The following is a 16,686-nucleotide window of genomic DNA, read 5'->3' on the forward strand; positions in this document are numbered from 1 at the left end:
TTTTTTCTTCCAAAGGCAATACAGCCATTTTTATTCAACAGATATTGTAGCTATATACATAGAGCGTTGTTTGGTTTTCACGATGCATCAGAAACTGATAACTCGGGTAAATGTGTTATGTCCAAAGCTGATTAAAACTGAAAGGAATCTCTTCCAATGCAGTAATGAAACAAAACAAAGAAAAGGGTTGCACAACTATTGGCAGGGGATGGAGACGCCTGAAGTTTCACCGGATCTGAAATGACAAGCAAACAAAACAGAAATAGTTAAGTTCTGAGGCAGTATCTAACATCTGTGTTCATAAGATAAGATACATTATGCCCAAATGCCCAATTGTCTTAAACCTTTATTCATCCCCTACAGAGCTACAGAGTAAGAGCCAAAAAACAAACCCACATAGATAAGAATAAAAATATGAATGAATGAACATACAGCATATACATTCTATCAATAAATATAAATGTACAATGAATATACATTTATATATACTGTACATCTATCACTATATATATATTGCTAGTGAATATATGAATGAATATACTGTATGTATAGTCCATCAACAATGAGTAAACGGGTAGATATTACAGACAACAACGAATATGAGAATGGTTGTCTATTATGTGTCTATTAACAGTGAATTTATAAATATTTATATTATGTATATACAGTCCACCAACAGACAGTATCTGGAATGGATCAATAATGTATTATCTATCAATAGTTTATGAGTGAATAAAACTTAAGTACAATCTTTCAACAGTTATCCTTAACAGGCTTCTGTCAAAGTTCTGCAATGTACATCTGAGTAGTCCATGTGCAAGTGTGCCAGAATGCAAGCAGGTGTCAGTTATCTGTAACAGACCGTGCAGTTCTTAAGATGATGATCCCGTATCGACCTCATCAATCAAACCAATAAATAACAAAAGCTAAAAAAAAAAGTTATATCTACAGGACACCAACACATTTTCCATCTAAAAATTCCATAAATTCTCCAGACTTTTCGGTTTATTTTACAGACCATATTTGACATCCGTGTACAAAAATCTAGATGTGTATAAACCACATGAACCCTAGCGTCCCTACTCTGGGGCAAACATTCGTCGAAAGTAGGCAATCTACAGATCGGCTATTTTTGGCAAAGATATTTTAGTCACTGTACAATTGCTCATGAGAGCATGTGTCCTCTACATTTACCCATCCTAACTATTAGGAGCAGTGGGTGCCCAGAGAGCAGTGTCTTGCACAGGGACTCAACACATAGACCGGGGGCAGGTCATGAACCGGGGGCCTAGGACGCCGCTCAACTAAGCATATACTGTAAACGGTCTTAAAATGAAAATGTTACTAGGTACTGTAGCTTATACAAATCATTTAACCAATTAATTAATTAATTAAAACTTCATCGTACACCGGAGTCACATAGATAAAATAACCAATCTCGATTGGTTATATTTGCCATTTGTGAATATTTTTATTTTTGAAAAACATTCGCCGTCAGGTTGAAAGTGGCACCAAACCCAGCCAATGCTAAGGCAGTGCAATGTTATTCAGTAACTGTATATTTTCAACCCCTACACAACAATAAAAAGTGATGTCCATATGCAACATACTTTCCACCTTTCTTTGAACGACATCAAGCTCAGTGTTAGAGTGGTAAACATTTTGTCTGCCTGCTCCAAACGCCATGAAAAACCTTTGCTTATGATCAATTTATTCTTCGAAATTCCGAATTTTATGATTTAGAAAACTGAATTGGGACAATGATTTCTTTTCTTTTTGCCATACTTATCCAGACCTGGAAGTTACTCAAATTCCATACTTGTGTAGGAGCCCTGTATGTATGCAAGTTATATGTTAAAACATGATCTGCCATAGGATAGTGAGAGATTTACAGAACTTTCCCAAATAAAGCCATTAATGAAACTCAACCATTTAGGAGCATGTCCCTGCAGGAAAAGCTGGCAGTATTGGAATTCAAGTGAATGAACACAATACTTTTTTCTTCCCAGAACAATCAAAGCTTTAGGCAGGAGGCCTAAATCATGTAGGCGTATGAATCATAAATGATTGAGTACTATACTTATTCTGATGGTGTACAACATTCCAAACTAATTTGTCCCGTTATGGTTCAGTACCAATTTTTACCTCTCAAACATAAGCGGAGTGAAAATGTTTAAATGTTTAAAACTTTAAATGTTTTGTAATAATGCTGTAAAGGACTTCCAGTATCTGGCACAATACTGTGTATACACACTGTCGTGCCAAACTTTGCCTGGCATCAAACTTTGTCTGGCATCAATCTATCGTGGACATCTTCTCAAAAATAAAAAATAAATCTACGGATCTAAGTCGCACCGTACTCATGATTCAAGAGCAGGGGTGCACTGGTCGCTTCACACGACACCACAGTGTTCCAGCAGTTTTTTGGCAGGATCACGCGCACACACATGCGTGCACGCTAGGGGTGTGCCGATATATCGTCCCGCGATATATCGCAATACGTTTTCGTGACGATATGTATCGTTTTGGAAAAAAAAAAACGTTTTGAAACAGAATTATTTGTTAGCTTTTTTTCTCCCCCATATATTTTCATAATAAAAAAGTGCGTATCGTATCGAAATCGTATCGAAGTTGTGAGCCCAATATCGTATCGTTTCGTGAAATTAGTGTATCGGCACACCCCTAGTGCACGCTAGAACGCATTCACTTCGATTCATGAGCCAAGTACCCAAATGGTTACTTTGCATAACAGGTTTACAGGTGAGTCCTCACTCCTCACATACATGGTATATAAGCAACACAGCATTTTGGCTACAGTACTGCTGCTGCCGGTATCCTATCTGCACGCAACAAGAATGCCTCCACCGTCGAAGAAGACCGCTCAAAGCAAACTTTTTTATTTCAGCTCCTATAATTCAAGGCATTCCTTGAGAAGATTTACAAAGTGGGTGAGTGCAGGATTCATCTTAACACATCGGGTGCCAAACACGGTCTGGACCGTGTTTTCACAGAGTAGCGCATTGGTGCCGAACACGGTCCAGACCGTGAAATATGTCTTTTTGTTTTTTTCGTTTTTCTCCACACGGGCGGGGCTAGAGCAGCTCTGGGAGTACCCATTGTGATCTTGAGAAGGATAGGCCAGATAGATCACCGGAAACAAAAACATGGCTCCCATCCACTTCCTGTCTATTTCCTTCTTTAAAACACCTATATCTCCGAATCTGTTTCCGGTGGGGAAAACCGGTCATGCGCGATGCGCGATCCCCCCCATTGTAACTCGCGAGTGAAATGTTATCGTTCCAGGCTGTAGCCAGGGTCATCGCGCAACATGAATGGATGTTTTTTTTTACATGGATTTGCTCCTCGTGGAGTCTAGAGCCTTAAACAGCAAAGCGCAGTCAATGGGGAGAATGCTGGCACCCAACGTAAGTTGTTATGAAAAAATGCTGGCACCCAATGTGTTAACAGCGGACATGGGAAGAATCTTCTGTCCTTTGATCAGCTAATGTTGAAATATAGTACCCAGGAGGGATACCCAGGAGGGATTTTTGAAAGTTCATACAAATTAGGAGTCACGACAGCTTATATAAAGAAACCCCTGGCCTCAGTCACTTGTATTCAGGAAATATGGCGGTTAGATGGAATGCTTTAAGGGAGTTCAACCAGGTTTTATAATATGTTTAGAGACCACCAACCGCCGAACTATGAGGGTATTAAGCTGTCATGGGAAAACGATTTGGGACTAATTATTGATAGGGAAGTATGGACGGATGTGGTACAATCCTGGTACTCTGTAGCTTGGGACATGCAGGCTCGCCTAATCTCCTTTAAAATCATGAATAGAAGTTATTGGACTCCTTCAAAAATGGCAAGACTAGGGCTTAGAGAGGAAGGTAGTTGCTGGAGATGCGACAAAGAAAGAGGAACGCTACTCCGCATGCTGTATGAATGTGAAATGGTACATGATTTCTTGTCTACTGTTGTAATATGTATTAACAATATAATGAATTCACTGTGAATCCGGTATTGTGTGTGTTGGGTATTATAAATGTTAAAGGGTTCTCTGGTGAAATTAGCGCTCATAACAGGACACAGGATAGAATTAAGACATTGTAAGTAAAAAATGTACAAGAAGATTTACAAAGACTAAAACTAGTAATTTCCTATACAAACATGTTTCCTACTATTTATACACCAAGTTTATACACAAGTAAAATTTATCACACATTAAGTAAGTAAAATAAAATGTGTGCGTGTGACGCCATTAAAATAGCGTTCCGGGAGTAAAAAGAAAAATCACCATTACCCCTGTTCAAGAGGTGGGTATCTTACCACCTGACAGGTTGATTTCTGGTGATGAAGCTTATTATTTTGTGCACAGATGTTTTTTGAAGTTCCAAATGTATCTAAATCAGTTGGCAAAAAATCCTTTAGGTTTAAAGCTCCCTCTGACTGGAACAGTCTACCTGTTCATATTCGGTCAATAACATCTTTCCATTTGTTTAAAACTGTGCTGTCCTCTCACCTTGAGTTTACCTGATGTTTTGACTAAATCATCATTATAACCACCCAGCCTCACTCCACCCTCACTGCCTGCCTCACACTGCCTGCCTCACAGAAGTAAAGACATATAATTCAAACTCAACTGCAATAAATCGGAAATCATTATCATCGGCCCAAACTCCCTCACCCGCTCTACCCAAGACTTTTCACTCAATATTGATGGCTCCACCGTCACACACTCCACCCATGTCCACAACCTGGGCATCATTCTCGACCCCACCCTTTCATTCCTCCCCCATGTAAACCAGGTTAACAAAACTGCCTTCTTCCACCTGAAGAACATTGCCCGTCTCCGGCCCTCTCTGTCATTGTCTGCAGCTGAAACACTCATACATGCTTTCATCACATCCCGGCTCGACTATTGAAACAGTATCCTCCATGGCACCACCTCCAAAGTCCTCAATAAACTTCAATATGTCCTGAACTCAGCTGCCCAAAATACTACTCACCACCTACAAGGCACTGAACAATCTGGCTTCCCCCTACCTCTTCGAGTTTTTTATTTTTTTGAGTCAGTCACGTATTTGGTTGTAAAGTAGAACCTGTTGTTGCACAGGTATTTGTGACATGTATCAGTGCCGACCTTGAGCAATTTGATGACCTAGGTAGGATTGCTGCCTACTTTGCCTAATGAGAGGGTATAAAATGAAATGTGTATAGCTCGTCTCACCGTGTATTTGTCCCATTTCTTCTCGGGGTCATATGGCTCCCAGCGACTAGCAGGGAAGATATGTTTGTTCTTCTCATACCAGCTCCTCAGCACTACTTTGCCTGCATGAGACTAGGAGCATATGAAGATAAACACTTTAGCCACAGAAAAAGCTATAATATAGATTGCTTCTGGGGTGATATTTGTTTAATGGTGTATTCAATAACTTTTGGGTTATTTTTCTCACTGTGATGCACACGTTGTGGATGTAAATTACTCAGTGGATAGTCAGGTTTTAAAATAAAACCCTTTTTTGTGTCCTTTCAAATGTTTTGATCTCTAGTAGTTGAGAATTTAAGTTGTTTAGAGAGGCCGTAACACTTGGCCACGGTGAATTATACATTTTGAAAGTATTCAAATCTGATTATTACTGTAATTATTAAAATAAAATCATCTGATCAACCTCACCTCATCTTTCTCCACAGTGGCATCATTGACCAGTCGAATGTCATCATGGACGTCAAAGCTGAAGAGAGGACCTGCAGAAAACAGGGATGTAGTATGCAACATCAACAATACCACAACTCTATTCATCAAAATGATGTTTTCACATGTTAAGTGAAATATACAAATAATATCCTAAATATTCCACCAGGGGGCCTACAATAAATATAACACTTATTTATTTTATTGATTATCATATTTGTAAATCGATTATTCGATTGAGAGAGAATTAATCAAATAAAGTTTTAGTATTTGACTTGGTTAAAGTGATTTATCATAAGTGTCTGGCAGAAAGCTGGTGGCATTTAAAATGCCACCAGAACGTTTGTCTGACTGTCACGTAAACATATCAATCAATTTCAAGATGTCTGTTTACTTTATTTACCTTATTTTACTTTTTGTAATTTAATATTCTACGTAAATTAATAGCCCTAGATTAACAGAATAACTGGGGGGAAAAAATCTACAAATTAATTGAATATATAAATAATTGTTATGCTCTGGTTGTGAACTTACCTGATTTGCCCCTGGCTTTTGTTACGATGAAGTCGTAGAAGCTGTGATGCTGAAAGAAATGAAGCGAGACAGATTTATTTATTTTGTCAGTGTCCCTGCCAAAAGTCCTCTAGTTTCACTTCAGTACGTAATTCAGTTCTATACAACCTGTGTGAGGTTCAGGCTGTCTCTCAGACAGTGTGTTGTTTTAGTGTGCGTGTCTGGGACTTACATGTGGAATGATCAAGTCCTCTTTGATGTACATGAGCTGCTCTACTCCAGCGGCCCTACGGAATGAGGGCAAAAAGGAAGCCTTAAAATGTAATTGTCAACTTTGGCAGTGATTCAGTCAGCACAGGCCTTTGCGGCATTAAAACCTGTCTGGCTGCATGAATATATGATAGGATTCGGTAGAGCAGTGTTTCAAACCTGGGGTTCGTGCCCACTTGGGACTCCTAATAATAATAATATTGTTTTTAAAAGTTTCAAAAAATTTGAACATATCAGATCTACAGTAAAAGCTCACGTGTCGCGATAGCAATTTTTGCTATTCATTAAGTGCTTAACATGTCTCAAAAACACAAGTGTGTGTGAGTATGTGAATGCATGCTTGCGTGTGTACAAGCATATAGGGGGTTTCAGCTGTCAGATGTAAGAAGGGGGGCTCAAAGAAAAAAAGGTTGGGAATCACTGCTGGAGGGCATACATGTGAGGTTAGATTAAAGGTTTCATTTGGGGGTTTTCTAAAATCATTACAATGACAAAGTCACAAAAACTGCCTATATCTTGTCTGTCATCTACAAAAATAATATTCTGTATGCCCATATACAACTCACCTGAGCTCACTGAAGTCCTTCCGGAGGACCTCCAGAGCCCTCTGTAGGAAGTTCTGGATGGTGTTTCCCTTCCTCATCTGTAGGAATAAGAGAGGAAAAATAGCAACATTCTCAATGTTAATTTAACCCTCAGAGCGTACATTTGGTTACATTTGTACAATATCGTAGTTGATTACATCCGTTTAACACTCAGGATTTTACTGTGGAAACTAAATGCAGATTGTAACCGTTTGGTTGTTGAAACTGTTTATTTGCATTTCAGATTCCTCCATCTGTCCAGGGTTAGTCTGTGGTTAGAGTAAGGCCAGTGTGGCCCACTTGAATACATTACACGCAGGGCAAATATTAAACAGTAATCACGTGTTGATTATAATCTTTTAATGCAGGGGTTGGGGAACCCCCGTCAGTGTCCCGCAACCCCAAGTGGGGTCGCGAGACACCGACGGTGGGGAAGGAAATTATTTTGGGTAAAAAAAAGAATTAAAAAAAAAAGAATATATATATATATTTTTTAACAGAATGTATTTCAATCTAAAAATGATTACAAATAGTACATTTTACCCATCTCATTAGGTACTATAAATGTGATGATGAATTATATATTAACAAGATTATTAACAGCACAAGTAGTAGGCCTACTCAGTCATACTAAAATACATTACAAATGTGCACCGAAAGTGCAAGTTTATGTACATAAATTACGCAAATGTGTGACTGTGCTCTTACGCTTTCCTTTCTCTTCAGGCACTAAAGGAATTAATCAGTGGACTATATACATGCATATAGATATAGATACATATATCTACACACTCTACAATTATATATAACTATAATTGAACATTGCACATTAAATGAAACAGTTTTTGACCTTGACTGTGGTGTGGGCTCTCCCTTCCTTGTTACTAACAAAATCCAGTGTATGAATTATTTACATAAGGGAAATTAAGACAGTACTATGATCTTAACCAGGTGGTAAAGGTAGAGAGAGAAAGTGTTTCGTTTAATTTCTGCCAACAGATGGGAACCTTTTTTAGAGCTTCAATGTTGCTCCATTGAAGTTGTTCTATTGATCTCTGAATAAAGGATTATTCTTTGCCAGTCAACCAATTTGTCTAGACTGCGCACGTCCATGTAAACTGCTTGGAAGCTTACAGCCGTCATGTCATAAATGCACTGCTAAACATTTTATATACAATTTTACATTTTTTGATATAATTGGAAATAATTGCTTTGCTGCAATGTTTTACATGATTCTGCACATCACATACACAGTACAAGTGTGCTAATTTCTCACCCTACAGGTCTTACCTTGACAGTTTTACGGTGACCAGATCCATCCCAGTAGCTGAACGTGATCTCAATCTCCTCACCTGAGAGTAAACACAGGTCACCACAACCACATCATCATAATTGTCTTGTTAATATAAGTGCATGTGGGTCATAAATCAGGTTTGGGCTGCCAGTCTGAACAGGGCCTAAGTGTCTTGCTCAGGGACACTTTCTGTTTTAAGATTGGGGTTATGGTTGTCCTACTCTTAACCTGACTCCGCCAGATGGGGGCGGTATTGACTTCACAATACAGCCTGGCTGCTAGGGGCGGGATCATCAAATCACCTGCCAAGCAGCTTGAAAAAAAAAAGGGACAGCCTCTTCATCGTTTGTGCTACCGAGGTCCCAGATGGAAGTAGCCTGTGAAACAAATGTGACGCAAGCTTCTTCCATCTGGCAGAGTCAGGTTAGTCCTACTCATGTATAACAGTAAATCTACGGCTTGATTTATGTATGTGAATGTGGCTGCGCATGCCATCGTGGTACTCACTCTTGATCTTCTCCTGCTTGCCCTCCCACTCCTGCCTGAGCTCCTCTCGCAAACGGTTCTCCTCCTCCTACAACACACAAAAATGCCTCAATTATACCACTGAACATCTATATTAACATTAAGACTATGCATACTGGCATGCCATGCTATACTGGGTCCAATCAGTGACCAATGACAATGTCTGTACGTGTCAAGAAAAAGATAACTGCCCCAGTGCATTAGTACTCGGTTGTTCCCACTTGTCATTTTTTATCACAAGTCAAAGCTAGTTTTCAATTCTGAAACTCAAGTTGACCTTGTAGCTTTAAGCGGTACAGCATGGTTGCTTGGGTGTCATAGAGGAGACCAAATTAAATATCCTCATCTACATTTACACTTCTCCAACTGATGATCAACACTGATGTTGCAGAACAAACGACGTTAGAAAATACATGCCAAGTTATGTTGGACAAAATTCTAATATCACCCTCACCTCTCTGTCTCGGTCTGGCAGAAAGCTGGTGTCAACATCTGGGTTCTTTCCCAACTTCTTCTTCTTCATTGGTAGAACTGGAAGGCAGTGTTAAAACATGTCACCCACAATGGGCACAGACAGAAACCAAGACGTGTCCCATGCAGATTATCAACAAGGCGTCTATTCAAAGGCTTGTGGTGCAGGGAGATTAGCCTGGCACGTTCCTCCCCGGTATCAGTCTGGACTTCGGCCCATAGGGAGCGTGTATGAGAAATCAGAAATTGATCGGGCCAATCAGTGACTGCGTTTCAACTGCTGTCCGTGCAACAGTGAAAAGCATCAAAATTATTTTCTGATTTCTCATACTCGCTCCCTATGGGCCGAAGTCCAGACTGATACCGGGGAGGAACGTGTGAGTGAATCCACGTTATTAGTCTGGCCAATGCCAGGCTACAGGGAGATGTCCTAGCATGTATGTGCGTTACATATCATCGCTGTCGGGTGGAAACCTTGTGTGTCCAAAACCGTTTCTTTTCAGAATATGTAAAAAGGAACCTGTGTTCCAATGGATACAATGTAGTTATTTAGTCACAACAAGCTTTTGTTAATACTTTTCATTGTTTCAATATTTATAAAACCCATAGACATAACTAACTACTTCCACTTTCAAAATGTTTCAAAAGTAGCCGATCTACAAGCTCACAACGTGGCATGAGTTTGTAGATCAGCTATTGAGACAGTCTTGTATAAGGAACAAGAGGGCACCGACAGGAAAATATGGAGATTTCTTCCCGACAACAACGATATAATACACAATTATTGCTCTTTATCACATGCACATGCACTCATGCATGCATTACACAGACACACCTCAGACTAAGACAGCAGAACAAGAGAAGCGTAAACATGACTCTTTGACCAATTACCAGGTCAAGTTTCTTTTGTACACCACCATTGCACAATGAAGTATAATACAGAGTTAGGTGGTTAATCAATTTAATCGATCATAAAAAATCTCTTCGAATTTCTTGTTGATTGATTGATATATAAGAGGGGAAAAAACTTGCTTCTCGATTATTCCATTAACCTACATGAGCAGTAAGTCAGTTATTGGTTCTAAACGTGTTTCCATAAATGTTCATTTAATTGCATAGCCCTAGTCAGTGCCACATCAGCTACATGTACACTTACAATAATCCTCTTCCTCCTCCTCTTCCTCTTCTTCCTCCTCCTCCTCCTCCTCTTCCTCCTCTTTATCTTCATCCTCGTCAGGGTTAAACGATAAACTGGCAATCTTCCTCTTCTGTTCCTCTTTCCTCTTCTTCTCCTTCTGCTTCTCCAGTTTCCTACGCAGACAATCAGGACAGGTTAACTGCTAGTTGGAAAGGCAGAGAGAGAGGCAAAAGCCTATATACGGGGGGTCCTTGAGGGGCAAGGACCCCTGGGAGTGCCCAGAACCCACTTTGAGATCCTCTGCAGTATGCACAGGTACTGAGGCATGTACTGTATGCTATAACACACAGGCATGCACATCATCTGTGAAACATCAGCATAAATAAACTGGTGTTGTCGTACAGTAGCTACATCGTAGGTTCCTACATCATAGCAAGTGATTTGAGGTTCAGCATATATAAGTTTATTTATCTGCTGACTGTCGTAGTACTGCCACAAAAACCCAAAGTAATCAATATATTCTGTCGTATTCACTGTGTAGTACAGAGTGGTATGGTGGTGATTGGTGAAGAGAACGTTTTCAATGAAAAAGGTTTTGCTAGCTAGATGATGAGCCAATTCTTCAAGCATTATTGAGAAGAATATAATACTGGGATTAGTGGTCGCCCAATATGGATTTTTCAAGGCCGATACTAATTCCAATATTTGGGAAGGCAGGAAGGGCGATAGGCAGATATCAACCAATTATTTTTTCCTAACTGTAGCAACGGAGCTACGAAAGGTATCAATAAAAGGACTTCTAAAATAAATGATACACAGTATGACTTTAAAACATCAGAGCCTGTTCGTCTCTCAAATGGATTGATCTCACCCAGCGGGTGTCCGGGTAGGTCAGTCGGTAGAGCTCTCACCTTTGGACCACAAGGTCATGGTTTCGATCGCAAGCACCGCCAACTCAGTGTATGATTAGCACGGTTTGGGTGCAGCAAGTCGTGCGGTAAGTACTGGGAGCTGATGGTATGCGTGGCGCTCCACTTCAGCAATCCATCTCCCAGGGTTCTAGAGCTTGGCAACGGGGATAGACTCCCGCTTTCTCGGCTGATACCAACGATAAGCCCATCCGACCTGCTTACTTACTTTCACCCAGCGAGATTAGCGAAGTGGCCTAAACAGACGTGGTTCTCACTGTGCCCGTGTAGCCCCTACGCATATTTACAATTTTTTAAGACGTGCATGTAAGCTAGACGAGCCCTCTGCGTACCTACACCGACACCACAATACACCTACGGAGGACCGATGGATGCAGAAGCATCAATGAGCCTTAAAGATGACCACAGAGTCACTCACAGCTGAAGCTCCTTCGATTGCTCCTTCTTAGCCAGCTGCTTCTCTCTCTCCTTCACCAGCGCCTCCTGTTTGGCCTTCATGTCGTTCAATGTCACCAGACCTGAGGAGGACAACGCACATTTTATTTATTTAATCGATTTTAAAAAATCGATAATTCAATAATATAATTGATTACTAATCAATCCTTATTTTTGGCACAAATGTAAAAAATGAAATGAATAGTGAAAATAGACGATCTTTCACACTCGACAAAGTATGAAATAACGCACAAGAGGTTAATCGATTCACAGATATATACAACTGTACTGTAATAATCGCTAAGAAAATAGATAGTTGCAGCCAGGCCTGGAATTTCGTCATTTTTGCTTGATTAAGATTTAGCACCCAGGAGCGTGCATATCATTCGGCGCCTATGAAGGCCATGGAAATAAGGAATTTAACTTGAAAGGTTAAGGATGATTACATTTGAATATAGTACAAGTAAGTATAACTATCAGTGGCATATAACCTGTTTATTTCACAAAATAATGTATTGGCAAATGACCAAATATTGTCATATTGGTCTCAATATTTCTCACATTCAACACTGAACTTCGCTGAGTAAGGATCACATGAAATCACATTCACAAATTACAGGTTTTCATTGAAGATGAATTGTGATTGGACTTGCAGTAATGACTTTAGTTGATTGAAATTATTTAAAAGTTAGTATTTGTTATTTAGGCCTATCATTGGGTTTGCCCAATACACATTAAAGTTATCAAACAAGTTTTATTCATATTCTATCTCTCTCTCTCTCTCTCTACTCTCTCACTCACTCATATTTTTTTACAGCTGGTTTGCAGCCGTTCCAGGCATTTCTAGTTGGCCTAAAAATTACACTGTAACCTGCAGTGTTGTCAGGTGGTCCATGTGTAATTGGAGGCTACTTACCAACAGTGCTGGATTTGAGTTCGGCCTCCACTGCATCGTAGTGGGCTGAGAACTTCTTGTCAATGTTGGACTTGACCATGTTGTCCTGCAAGAGACAACAGAAGGGAACAGCAAGTTAGAGGAACATGTTGAACTGTTTGGCTATTTTGTTGCACCGATGAGATATGATGAGGAGCAGTGTTGTACACCTGACTTTATATTTTACAAAAAATAGAACACATCTACTCGTAGGTTTAATGAGAGACAGTCTGTTAAGCGAGGCCGATGGTTTGATTGGGTGGATGTGTGATGTCCTGTTGTATTGAGTTTGCAAAGCATGTTTGTAAGGCTGGATGTAGGGAGACCATTTAATTATCATAATGCGTGTAACAGATAACCATAGTAACAGATTAAGCTTGTGGGTGTCACTGTCTGATACTGTTTGGTGTCTGCTTTTTTGGAGTTCCATCAATGTGCTCCTGGTCTAAGCTGGGACTATTGTCCAGTGTCACTCGGAGGTCATTTTAAAATAGAAGAACCCGCACACAGTCTTCACTTTTATTAAGGCAACGTTTCGGTCATAGGCTTTCCTCAGGCATCTCTGTCAACTACTTAAAGTGTTTTGTTATTGTTGAGAACGTGGTGCTGAGGTGAGGTGGGACCAAGTAGTATATAGTGGATTGTAAAGCATCAAACTGCCTTGGTAGTACATGGGGGAAAGCAACAATTTTTTAGCAATAGCTAAACAGCTGAGGCAAAAGCTTGACAGGATATCTCCATTATTGTAGGGCCAAATAAATAAAGGGGATATTTACTCGCGACCCACATATGGGTCCCGAGCCACTGTTTGGGAAACAGTGGCTCGGTACTTTAAACCATGCACTGCCGGCCGGCGTCACGTCTCGTAGTATCTTAGTTATTACTACTAGTAATGATATAATGAAACAAAGTGATACCTCTGCAATCTTCTGTTTAAGCTGTTCAAGTTCTGTTCTTTCTTTCTCTCGTTTCTTCATCAGCTGCATGGCTCTGCCAGCCTCACTGGCAGCTCCTTTGTACTGCGCCATTGTGATTAAATTAGTTTTTTACCCTATAAAAAATAAAGTATTCGAACAAACAATGCCGTAAGAGTCGAATGATATAGGGTTTATCACACAGGAATGGATGCTATGGTTAATCTGTGCTCCTGTCCTGCTTCTGCTTCTATCACAACAAGAACAATGGCGGCACGAGTAGTGTTGCCAGATTGTGTGATAGATATAAGCAACCAGGTCAAGGGAAAAAAAGGCCAAAAGAAGCAACGTAGCTCCTGTGGCACAAAAAATAATAATTAAAATATTTGAGAACCACTGGTTTAAATAATAAATTTAAAAAATGTGAAGCAAGCTTAAATAAGCAAGTATATGTTAGAAACAAGCCCCCAAAAACCGCAACCCGCAACTACCAATATTTACAAGCAATATTACAGAGAAACACGCCCAAAGTCGCTTATAATAAGCAGACATGGCAACACTCGACACGGACACCGAAATGCATGCTGGGTACCGTACATGTAATCAAAGATTGTTAATATAGAAAGATACACATTCTCCATTGGAGCCACTAGAGGCGAAGTAGTACACAAATCCTACAAATGGTCTCCTAAGTAGGCGTGGTTTGCTTCTCCCCCGACCATCCCACCGACATATAAAGGTAGACGCCTCATTCGGCTCTGAAGCGTCTGTATCTCGGGCGCGCTTCCTGCTTCTGCAGGGCTGCCGTGTGCGTCACACACGCGGAAGTTCGGTAGGCCAATCAGAGGCAGGTGGGGGCGGGTCATTTTGTAACCCAGCTTTTAACCCTTTAAGAGGCAGCAGCTGTGCGCAGCATCTAGTTAGTTGGAACTTGGCAAACTCCACACTCTATTTGTGAAATTCAAATAAGACATGGTCGCTTCGTGTGGAAAATGATTAGCCCGTATACAAGCGTCACGTGAACCATGGCTAGAAAATGATATGCTTCTGGTATTATTTTATCTTTATTGCCATTATGATATTCTGCTCTGTGACTTTGGAATGATATTCTTTTGGCTGTCTTGGAGTATTTGTGTTATATGTTATACTTTCAGTGCCATTAAAATATGGAACACAGACTTTTCATTTATAGTTGCTGTTTTTGGAAGAGAAAATTCTCAAATGAACAATTATTTCAGTCTTTCAAAGTTGATAGCTCTGTTCTGACCTGAATAGCTAACATGAAGGATGTTAGATAAAGGCAATTCTGCAATGTGGCCAGCATATTTCATGTAGTCTGTCAGTGAATGGAGACAAAAATATTTTGTGACTATTACTGTTACTTGAAAGTATTTTGGTATGAAAATATGCAATTTAGATGTAACCAAATATAGGCCTACGCCTACTGGATCCATAACTCCATGTCTCGCATTTGTGACAAACTTTACCGCTTGAAAATAGGTTGAAAATTCAGGGAGTTGTGATGATTTTAATTGTGGAGAGACCGTCTGCTTCAATGGACGTAAATGCATTAGAACAGTGGTTTTCAACCTTTTTCATATCAAGGTGACAAGGTGACCATTATTTATTCAGCATTTGAGTCACGGACCACCGTTTGATAAGCTTTAGCCTCTCACACCCAAAACTTAGAATGTTATCATTCGATTAGATGTTGTCAAAATAACAATTATTTACGTTCTCTAATTGTGTACTTGTTTAGTAAGTAATGTAGATGTTTAACAATTTGACTCTTCTTGACAGTGTGAAATGTTATACTCAAGATTTAAAGATCTATATAAGGGTCCATTTGGTTATCAACTCTCCATCATTTAGCTGGGTACCACCTGGAACCCCCTCAAGGACCACTGGTGGTTCCCGGACCACTGGTTGAGAACCATTGCATGACAAGTCCCGGAAAAGACGCACTGTGATTGGCCAGTAGTCAACGCGCTGTGAGCGCTGTGATTGGCCAGTAGTCACTTTGAGTGGCAGGTGCAGCCGTGCAGGGCGGAAGAGCCGTGTGTATTGCGATACAAGTCGCCCCAATGAACTGCAGAGGCCAATGAGGTATCTAGGTTTCTAATATCTATGATGTAGGGTAGAATTTGCTTTGGAATTTGCTCGATTCGTTCCATTTGTTCCCTTCGCTTTGCCGTAGATTGGATGAATACAAAATGCACTTTATTTCAACACAAGTACATAATGCATTACAATTATCCACGTAATTTCCTTTAATTTTATTAACAAAAACAGTCAAGTTATGAATATGTGAATACGTATTTCATTTGCCTCAATTAGCTACGTTCTACGTACAACAGAATTGCAAATTCAAAATAAACATAAATGATGATATAATAATTATAATTATGCAACAATTATATATGTATATATATATATATATATATATATATATATATATATATATATATATATATATATATATATATATATATATATATATATAATCAGTGCTATGACCTTTAAGACATCAGGAATATTCCACCAAATATTTGGAATTTGGGAGAGATGTGAGTAAAACACGAATAATAAAACAGAAATATTCACTTTACTCAAAAACATACCTAAATAGTAAACCAGATAAACTGTTGATAACTAAACGTTTGTGTGTACAGTAGCCTAAAGCCTACCTATGTCATAATAAATCACATTTTCTTATGAACTTACTTGACATTCATGAAAACAGATTGAGTAATTATTTTATTTGACCACATTACATTGAGAAGGGAGATCATAATTTACTCATTCACACACACACACACACACACACACACACACACACACACACACACACACACACACACACACACACACACACACACACACTCACGCACGCACGCACGCGCACACACACACACACACACACACACACACACACACACACACACACACACACACACACACACACACACACACACACACAC

General features: G+C 39.7%; 1 protein-coding gene across 1 annotated transcript; it reads right to left on the bottom strand.

Moving 5' to 3' along the window:
• Positions 1-5: 5 nt before the first annotated feature.
• On the bottom strand, positions 6-13,972 carry fam50a (family with sequence similarity 50 member A). Its single transcript, XM_080444442.1, has 13 exons — positions 13,709-13,972; positions 12,774-12,858; positions 11,841-11,940; positions 10,512-10,666; positions 9,339-9,415; positions 8,867-8,933; positions 8,356-8,417; positions 7,048-7,124; positions 6,444-6,498; positions 6,233-6,281; positions 5,681-5,751; positions 5,234-5,344; positions 6-235 (listed from the first exon to the last, which is right to left on the bottom strand). Exons 1-13 carry the CDS (start codon positions 13,817-13,819, stop codon positions 227-229), a joined length of 1,029 nt encoding a protein of 342 aa, XP_080300568.1. The 5' UTR covers positions 13,820-13,972; the 3' UTR covers positions 6-226.
• Between the last annotated feature and the right edge of the window lie 2,714 nt (positions 13,973-16,686).

The sequence above is a fragment of the Gymnoscopelus braueri genome (assembly GCF_963280865.1).
Source record: "Gymnoscopelus braueri genome assembly, chromosome: 12".
Taxonomy (NCBI): domain Eukaryota; kingdom Metazoa; phylum Chordata; class Actinopteri; order Myctophiformes; family Myctophidae; genus Gymnoscopelus; species Gymnoscopelus braueri.